Genomic DNA, 10,392 nt, shown 5'->3' with positions numbered 1-10,392 from the left:
ATCAAAACGACACATTGTTATGCACTGATATTCCTGTATGTTTCCTGTGTCACTCTTCGGCAAGAGGTTCTGTTTAGCCTTACCTCCCTTAATGCACAATTCGTTGTCATTTACGGTAGAAATAAATAAGTAGATGAAAATGTATGCCCATTTTCAGTGATGTTTAAGGTAGTATATGTTGCTGATGTCACGTCCGGTCTCTTTAAGCTAAGCTAGAGGTAGGGTTTCTAAACATGGCAGACACCGGAATATTAGAGTCACTTTTACGGCTTGTGGACAAGGTGGATGGTGGCATTGACAGTCAGGTTGTTGCAAGCAGTCTCGGAGTTGACCATCAAGTTGTTGTTGGGGCCGTAAAGAGTGTACAGGCTCTCGGAGAGGTTGGTTCTCAAATCAACGCGTAGCGGAAACTAAGCTCAATGTAGCTAACCTCGTTCATTCACTGTGGTTGGACTGATGCAATAACAGTGCAAATGTGAATGAGCTAACTAGCTGTGCTATCGATTTGGCGTTTTTATAATAATTAAGGCAGCATCAGTGTACAGCAGTGTACATCCCGGTCCACCAACAGGCCTACGTGAAATACATTCTAGACTGTATATATGCCGTACTGTCAACACTGTCAAAAAAAAAATCAATCCAGAGCAGATGCTGCCGACTAAGTGAGATTGTGGCGCTTTGTTGTATGAAGAACATACAACATAGTAGTCCTGTATAAAGTCTTTCTGCAGCTGCTCTACATAAGCCTGCTGTGTTTCACGACAGACCTGTTAGACTCAAATATTTAAACGTAGAATACGTTTGCTGCTAGAATACTGTACTAAATCAGTATTGTATTCTGAACTGTTTTTGGCTGCTACCGGTGACTATGTTCAGTATAGCATGTCACTGACTTCTATGCATAAACCTGCTTTACATATTCCCAGTACTGTACTGATCAAAATAATGCACTGTCTGTTTATTGTGTATTAGTCCAGTCCTGTATTTATTGTATTGTTTGCACTTGTGTAGTGTGTTGTCTGTTGCCCTTGTTTTGTGTTGCACCATGGTCTTGGAGGAACATTGTTTCGTTTTGCCGTGTACTTGTATATAGCTGAAATGACAATAAAGCCCTTTGAACTTGAACGTAACTGCAACCCATAGGTGATTGAGGCTGAGCAGCGGTCCTCCAAGCATTGGGAGCTGACTGGAGAGGGACAGGAGATAGCTGAGCAGGGAAGTCATGAGGCCCGGGTGTTTAAAGCCATTCCTGAAGAGGGTCTGTCCCAGAGTCAGCTCATGGTGAGGAGTTGGGTTTGGCTGGTTGAACTGTTACAGCCAGCTCTGGAGGAGGGGAGGGACAGCTCAGTAACCTGTGCTACAGCCTAGGCTGTATTAACAACCCATCTGCCTGCCTGTTACTCACACAGAGTAATTGTGTGTGTGTGTGTGTGTGTATGTGTGTGTGTGTGTGTGTGTGTGTGTGTGTGTGTGTCTTCTGTCCTGTAGAAACTGCCAAGTGGGAAGGTGGGCTTCAGCAAAGCCATGTCCAACAAATGGATCCATCTGGATAAAGGGCATGAGGGAGGCCCACGAGTTTTCAGAATGGTGGGCTTGTTTCCAGGTTAATGTAGAGCTCGCCTATGTTAAGACATTGCGTTGCCTGATAATGATTACTTTTAGCTTTACTCTGTTCATGTTTACTACAGGAATCGCATAAAGTAGTACTAATAAAGGCACTTAGTTGCTAGTGGGGTGTCTGTGTGTGTTTCAGGTAGAGAGCATTGAGGATGTAGTGAGGAAGAAACTGCAGCAGGTGCAGATGGGCCATTCCTCTCAGCTGGAGGAGAAAGAGAAGAATGAGTTGAAGAAACGAAAACTGCTCACAGAAGTGTAAGCCATGTCTCTGTTACTAAAGTAGCTTTTAGAGCCTCAGTCTCAGGTGATAGCTGTGCATGACAGGACATTTTCCTGGAGCCTCTTGTAATCTCATTTAATAGAATAAAAAATCAAGCCTCTCCTGAATTACACTATTAGATATTCTTTTTGAGTGACAATTGTTATACATATTTGCGGAAAGTTTATGTATTATGAATCATATCTTAAATGAGGAAAAAGTGGGTAGGATGTTTTGTTTTGTCATTTGGAAGGCCTGCTACATCTCCAGGCCAGCAGATGGCGGTAAATGCCTTAAACAGCTTGCTATCACTTAACAAAAATTGTATGCATGCAGTTTAGTAAAAATTAAAATTATCCAGCAGTGCTACTTAGTAAAATTTAATTTTAAAGCTTTTTAGAATGTAGTTAGTGTAGCTCTATCCTATTAGTGATGTAGTTACGTTTTTATAAAACAAATGGATGCAATTTAGTGTGTCTTAAATGTAAGTGATTTGTTTGACTGTTTCCTGCTGATTTCAGCACAGTTAAGTCCTACTGGATCACCAAAGGCAGCAACTTCAGTACCATCATTACCAAACAGGAGACCGAACTCACTCCAGAGATGATTGCCAGGTAAGCTTAGAACCTAACATGCACTTTATGGCTCCTGACACAATGTTCTATTTGAATTCATTACAATAGTATGATATTCTTTCTGCTGATGATAAAGCAATCTACCATCAAATTAATGGAAATGACACTTATGGAAATTTAATTTTAAAAAACTCCCACCCAGATAAGTCTCTAGCATAGCCTCAAGTACTATTTAGTTGATTTTACTATATTTTACAGTATTTTACTAAATGTAAAACCTTACTTAAATCAAATAACTCAGATTTATACAGTAAAGCCTAGTGTTGAAAAGAAAGCAGTTTAATGACATTTTGAATTTACATACAAATCTTCAACTAAGCCAGTAAAGTCTTATTGGTTTACACACACTCCTTATCTGTGCTTTAACCTACGTTAAAACCTTCATCTGTTAATCACTAGTTGAGTATCATTTTTGCTGTTGTGTTAGCAGTTGTTGTTCCTTTGTGAGAATGATTGAATGGTTCTCAGCTCAGTGCATCTATATTTAAGCTATTTGCAATCCAATTTATGTATGTATTTATGTATGTAGTGTGATCTCACCCTCATTTTGCCCAGAATGCCACTCTTCTGGGCTCATTCTAATTATCTACAAGTTAAACTGTACCAGATAATGATGGTTAGATTAAATAATTATCATGCCAGATCAGCAACATTGACAGTTTGACAGTCACTTTCAGCTGATCTTATATTAGCCGATGGGTCTTAACTGTAATGACCAAGATAAGCTCAGAGTGTGCAGTTTAGTTCTTAATTCTGAAACTACAAATTCAGTAGTACCAGCTGAAATTCTGAGGTCCATAACTATATTGGTATGCATCTCTGTCTCCTTCTCCCAGTGGGAGCTGGAAGGAAAAGAAGTTTAAGCCCTATAACTTTGATGCGATGGGTGTTGCTCCAGACTCTGGCCACCTGCACCCTCTGATGAAGGTGCGGACGCAGTTCCGCCAGATCTTCTTAGAGATGGGGTAGATTCCAATCACCTCCTACAGCTGTCTTTACTTCTGCAATGTTTGTCTTGGCAATGTGTGAAACATATGCATTCACAGACAAGTAGCTTTGCCTAACTCCTTATTTCTTTGCTTCAGAAAATGGTTATTTACGAATAGTGCTGGAGGTGCTGTACATTATCTCAACCTGCTATGTTTGTGGCTTGGTTAAGGTTTACTGAGATGCCCACCAATAATTTCATCGAGAGCTCCTTCTGGAACTTTGATTCCCTCTTCCAGCCACAGCAACACCCAGCGAGAGACCAGCATGACACCTTCTTCTTGTCTGGTAAGAGTTTAGCCATTGTCAGTGTGTGTGATCTCATGATGGAGATGGTGGTGGTGGTGGTGGTGTTGATTTAAATTTTCAAATTTATTACTTTGGTGATCCATTGGTTTGCCCCTTTTAGGATGAGTCGCAGGATAATCAGCAACCATGTCATTTGGGAACTCTGTTGTGGTGTTCTGAGGTGTTCAAATATTTTTCAGATCCAGCTGTGGCTCATGACTTTCCCCAGGATTACCTGGAAAGGGTGAAAAAGGTCCACTCAGAAGGAGGCTATGGGTCACAGGGGTGAGAATGTGTACATACACACAGACAAAAAAGGCACCCTTATGAACTTATTTTGAAGCCACCCAATTGGGGGAACATGTATGCAGTGTAGATGAGCCCACTCACATACTGGTTCACCCAATTATAGTTAGGCGGTTACCTTTTTTTGTTGTCATACTCAGATACAAGTATGACTGGAAGATTGAGGAAGCTCAGAAGAACATCCTTCGAACCCACACCACAGCTGTGAGCGCGCGCATGCTCTACAAACTAGCGCAACAGGTAAATCCTAGGCACTCATTCTCTCTAGACGCGGGCAGCTCGTTAAAACTAACGGGGAAACTAAGACGTGGTGTCTTCCTTCCTCTCCTTCAGGAGGAGTTCACACCAGTAAAGTACTTCTCTATAGACCGCGTGTTTCGCAATGAGACACTGGATGCAACTCACCTGGCTGAGTTTCATCAAATCGAGGGTGTCGTGGCCGACTACGGCCTCACCCTGGGAGACCTGATGGGGGTTCTGCACCAGTTCTTCACCAAACTAGGTATGCTCTCCTATCCAGCCCCCTGTTACCTGAATATTCACACTTTTAAGTATCAAGGATGGGCCAGTAGTTTGTTAAGCTGTGGGTTTTGTCCAAGGAACTCTGTGCTTAAAACTCTATGTAAACAGTCACCTTTTTTGTGTTTAGGAATCACTAAATTGCGTTTCAAGCCTGCTTACAACCCTTACACTGAACCCAGCATGGAGGTGTTCAGCTATCATAAAGGTAAACAAGGCTGGATACAACAATTCTGTTTATAATTTCTTTATATATTTTTTTCAATTTCTTTATAAATAGTATCAACACACTGGATGTTTGACAAAGGCATGGTGAAGCAAGCATGGATGATCCATGTAAACAGAACCATCACAACTCAAGGAGCTTCTTTAGTCTTTGGGGCATTTACTTTAGGAATCACTAACTAATTCAAAATTATATTTGAATTGGTTTGGTAGCCTAACAATTGTTATAACAACTGTTAAATAGGATGTAACAATATATCATTTCTTAATCATCATTGCCTCAGCAATACTGATATTACAGACCTTTTAACACATCACATTTTTTTGTGTGTGCTGTAAGTATCCTGACCAATCTCTGACATTGCACATAACCTTCGTGTTGTAATGACTTGGAGCATTCACATAATGCAACGAGTATCAAGAGGTCATCACTGTGTTTTTAATATACTGTGAAGCTTATCACAATCACAATATGTAGAAATAGTACCACAATATACTATTCTCCATTTCATACCACCCTACTGTTAAATAAATGGCAGAGATCCTGTCACATGTCAACTTTTTTCTTAATTCCCCATTTCTGCTTTATTTCTAACTTTTCATACCGCCTCTCTTTTAAATATCTGTCTCATTATTTTCTCCATTTCCTTCACTCTGTCAGGGCTGAATAAATGGGTGGAGGTCGGAAACTCTGGGGTCTTTAGGCCTGAGATGCTGTTGCCTATGGGTTTGCCAGAGGGCGTGTCAGTCATCGCCTGGGGGCTGTCCTTGGAGCGGTGAGTCAAAGTCCAGTGCTTATTACTATAGTAACAATGTGCAGTCCTGTGGCTTCAGTAATGCTTATTTGAGTGTGCAAGTAAAATTCTGAACGCTAATTTGGCTGCCACACTGTCATGATCTTTGTACCACTTTCTAAACAGGATTCCCTCAAACATTGACCTTGCAGGTTGGTGGATTGTTGCGTGCGTGCATGTGTGTGGTATCTGCCATTCTCAGGGGTCTGAATAATGGGAGAACTGGTCCAGCTATGTGTGTATATTTGCAGCTGGGGTTATGTCTACATGAAGTTAATTATATAAGAATATATGGTATATAAGAATAGAATCCACAGAAGGTTACTCATGTAATTATTTATTTGGCCTGCAGTAAATTTTTTATTTGAATTGGAGGAAAAAAATACTGACATATTGCAGAAGCTTTGTAATTTTTTATTACTCAATAATGTGCTAGATGATGGTGATAGAAGCACTTATTAATACTCACAACACACTGTATGGTTGAAAGTATGTGGATACCCCTCCTAATTATTTAGTTCAAGCATTTTAGCCACACCCATTAACAGGTGTATAAAAAACTCTCTATAGACATTGGCAGTGTGATTAGTTGTATTGAAGAGCTCAGCTTGTTTAAATGTAGCATTTTCATAGGATGCAACCTTTTCCAGAAGTTACTTTGTGAAAATTCGCCAGAGGAGGATAGGCCCCTCCCCCCCTTTTGAGTCTTGGTTCCTCTCAAGGTTTCTTCCTCACGCTCTTTGGAGTTCTTCCTTGCCACTGAAACCCTCGGCTTGCTCAATGAGGGTTTGGACTTGGACATTTGTAGAGCTGCTATGTGACATCTGTTGTAAAAAGCGCTATATAAATAAATTTTGATTGATTGATTGAAAATTCTGCCATGATAGATTGGCCCCGGTCAACTGAAAGTGGTGTTATTGTGAAATTAGAGTGACAACAGGTCAGCCATGAGACATTAGACCCACAGAGTGGAGCCACCTAGTGCTCAAGAACGTGGTGTGTAAACATTGCTTATCTACTATTGCATCATTCATAACGGAGCTTCTACCGGCCTCTGGAAGCAACATCAGCACAAGGTCTGTGCATCAGGAGATTCATAAAATGAGTTTTCATGGCAGAGCAGTTATTAGGAATGATGAATTACGTTTCAACATCTGGCAGTCCATTGGATGAATCTGGTTATGGTAGATGCCAGCATGGGACCTACTGGAATACATGGTGATGGAGCAGCAATAGTGGTCTGGGGCTGTTTATCAGGGTTGGGCTAGGCCATTTAGTTCCAGTGAAGGGTAATGTTAATACTAAGGTATGCAAAGATATTTGATTGTGAGCCAGGCTTTCTCTTTCATACATCAGAACCTGTCCACACAAATGCTTTTTTGACTGATTGGGCATAAATTTCTACAGACACTCCACAGTCTTGTGGAAGCCCATCCCAGAAGAGTGGAGGCTGTTATACTTGCTGTTATAGACTACATATTAATTCCCATGGTATTGGAATAGGATGTCCCATAAGCTCTTATAGATGATCAGGTGTCCACATACTTTTGGACATAAAGATTGGGGAAAAAACATGTATGCTGAAATTTAAAGCTTATTGTCTATCCACCACAGGCCCACAATGATCAAGTATGGGATCAACAACATTCGTGAACTTGTGGGGCACAAAGTGAACCTGCAGATGGTGTATGACAGCCCAGTGTGTCGCCTGGACTCTTAAGCCATCCTCAGGAACCTTGTTGGCCAGGCCACCAACTCATGAAAACCTGTGCTTGAGGACATTATCATATGCAAACATCATAGATTCACAGAAGCATTCTGGATTGGTCCATGTTGTCATACTCTATGTAAGCCTCCCCAGTGACACACAAACTGCTGGACAGCCTTATCTGTCTCTGTGATGAAAGGACTAAAGGTTAACAGACATGTAGAATGAGGAAAAATGCATGAGAAATGTTTGGAAGGTGGATGCATTGTATGCAGGATATTGCATTGACAAAGTGTTTGTATGCTTTTAGGTAGCTGGAACTTTTGGTTGTAAAATAAATTCACATTTTGGAAAATAGATCTGTATGTACTCTGACTTAGTAGTCTTACCCAATCCTGACAGTTGCAACTATCATCAGTGAATCTGTGTCTTTTAATACTGAGCTGACCAAGCTAATGGTTATATTTAAAGAAGCCTTACTTCGTTCATGCCTCATTATAATATTCATTTATACTCAGGCATTCAGAAATCACAATAGAACATAACCATCATTAAGAGAACTATTCAAACTGCTATATTAAATATGTTTAAAATTGTGTGGCTCAGTGACTTTTATTTGTATTGTACATTTTAAACCTAACATTCAGTGTGTGCTTGAGGTTCTCTTGAAGTGAATGGAGATTTGAGATACTCTGTGGGTTTACTCAACTAACAGGTTATTTGTATAATTCCAGTGAAGAGCTTGAACTGAAACGTCCCTTTAAATCTGTCATGTGGTCATGTGAAGGGGGGATTCCGTACATGTCTTTAAGGAGGGCTAGCAGGCAGGTCTGCATGCAGACAGGTGCATTTGCACAGTGTTAATATATGAGACCACAAGATTGCATTTAGCTTCAGCTGTGCACTGGAGCTAGTTAGCAACTATGCTACACAAGTCTTTATGACCATAGGATTAAAGTCTTTTGGCCTTAGCCTTACTAATGTATTATTGGAAATAATATTTTATAATGTTTTCTAGGCACACCAACTTTTTTAAGCCTGTGGTTCTAAGAACTGAAGACTAATTCATTTTAATGAAATCCTATCTTACACAGGCAATTATGTAACCAGTATTGCTCGGCACAAATCCTTTGGTACACCAGGAACTGAGGGAAACCTGTGTGACAGTGAAGGATTAAGTTGTGTTTACTTCTTGGTGAAATGTGCTAACTCTTTAAAGTATTCTGTCGAAGTAATGTGATTTGAATGTAGCAGTTTTATTAAAATTCCTATTGCAAAGATTATTTCTAACCCAGAAAACATTTAAATAAAATTTAATATTTAAATAATACAAAGAATAATATTATTGCAGATTTTTAATAGGAAGGTAAAAATGATAGGGCATGAAGGTGAGAAATATACATCTTCTGTTGTGTTAACCGCTTAAAGGCTATTATGATTTTGCAGTGGGTTTGAAGCTGTCTGTCAGCAGCAGTTTAAATGCTTTTAAATAAAGAACTGTTAATTCCACCAGAGCCAAAACCCACTCAAATAGCTTGGAGGAACAGCTCTTGATATACCATTAGTGGCACAACTTTAGGTTCAGGAATTATAATAGTGTGTTAATGTTGAGGCTACAGCTAGTAATTTACCACACACCAAACTCTGAATCCTTTATCTAGATAATGCTTTTAATTTCTATCAGCAACATCTAGCGTGAAAGTTAGTGATGTGTCCATTCTGAAGGTCTGGCTATCTGATGTGAAAAGCTTTTGATTTGACAAAAGACAGTGGACAAATAATGGTGGACCATGTTACGATGTTCTTATTGCTTTGGATCATAGTACAGATGAAAATCTGTTTTTTATCTGCTACCACAATCCTCTCCAATTTCTCCTTTATTTTACATTTTGTCCCATGTATCTCCAGCCTATAAGATGCAAAGTGGTGTAAAATGAGACTCTCTTTGAGACCCATTGACTCCAAAGTGTTTTTTCATTTGTGCTTGAGGTCAGACTGGAGGCACTTAATGAAGGATGCTTGCTATCGCATTTGACTTGAAGTAGGAGCCTTAAATCATATTGGTTAATCCTCAGTTTTTTGGGATCATTCCTGATGTAAAATGTACACCTATTACATGTTATCTTAAAAAAAAAACAGCAAAAAGTAATGTGTTACCTTAAGCAACTTAATTTCAGTTTTCCAAAACAATGCTGGCATGTCCAAAACATTGGCTACTAAATCGATGGTACATGATTTAAAGTGTGCAGCCATATGCTTCCTAAAACATGCATTTGAAAAAGCATTGTGTGTGTGAAAGATAGTGGTCCTGTGTCCTGTTACACTTCATGCACAATGAAGGCAGTCAGTCCACGACTGCTGGGTAGCCCCAGACTGTTGCTGGGGTTCAGCAGGGAGGGGTCAGCAGTTGGGGGCTGGTGGCTGTCCCCTGAGGGCCGTGGGATCACTTCATCATCCTGGTCCCATACGTGGAAGATGTTAGAGTGGGTAAGAGACAGCTCAGTGGAGATGTGGCTCAAATTGATGCCCCTTAGGTCATTTTGCTTTTCCATGTCATCCTCATTTGGGCCAAGCACACTATCCAAGTGGGAGAAGGTACTTGCAGTTATCGGACTGTGTTTGAAAGTTAATTAGTACTTTGGGTAAAAGTTGACTTTTAATGCCACATTAGACCAACTCTTAAACATCACTAACTTTATCTAGGCTAATTCTTAATATGAAAATTCTCAACATCTATGACATCACTTTCATTTGCAGTCACTTTCGTCTGTCATGTTTGCACTAATGTCCTGTTATTTTGTGTGAGACACTAAAAGTTATTTGAAGTTAATAAAGAATGTTCTCACTACATGACAGTGCAACTGCTGAGGCCACATATTCACTCAAGCTCTTGCTTTGCATAACCTCCCATTACCAAGCAATTTTACATAAAAATTTATTATAAATTTGCAGATGCGTTCATACCTACTACATCACTGACGATGTCCTTGATCAGATGTCCCACTATGACATAAGCGACTGCAACCACCACCAGAGCACCCATTAATAAATACA

The 10,392-nt window shown here is 40.0% G+C and overlaps 1 protein-coding gene across 1 annotated transcript; it reads left to right on the top strand.

Moving 5' to 3' along the window:
• Positions 1-206: 206 nt before the first annotated feature.
• On the top strand, positions 207-7,934 carry farsa (phenylalanyl-tRNA synthetase subunit alpha). Its single transcript, XM_027006525.2, has 13 exons — positions 207-380; positions 1,144-1,281; positions 1,489-1,587; positions 1,754-1,872; positions 2,398-2,490; positions 3,348-3,476; positions 3,671-3,786; positions 3,987-4,071; positions 4,233-4,332; positions 4,426-4,594; positions 4,742-4,819; positions 5,498-5,612; positions 7,245-7,934. Exons 1-13 carry the CDS (start codon positions 234-236, stop codon positions 7,348-7,350), a joined length of 1,494 nt encoding a protein of 497 aa, XP_026862326.2. The 5' UTR covers positions 207-233; the 3' UTR covers positions 7,351-7,934.
• Positions 7,935-10,392: the final 2,458 nt, after the last annotated feature.

The sequence above is a fragment of the Electrophorus electricus genome, chromosome 1 (assembly GCF_013358815.1).
Source record: "Electrophorus electricus isolate fEleEle1 chromosome 1, fEleEle1.pri, whole genome shotgun sequence".
Classification (NCBI taxonomy): Eukaryota; Metazoa; Chordata; class Actinopteri; order Gymnotiformes; family Gymnotidae; genus Electrophorus; species Electrophorus electricus.
This window is presented reverse-complemented; position numbering and strand designations above follow the sequence as displayed.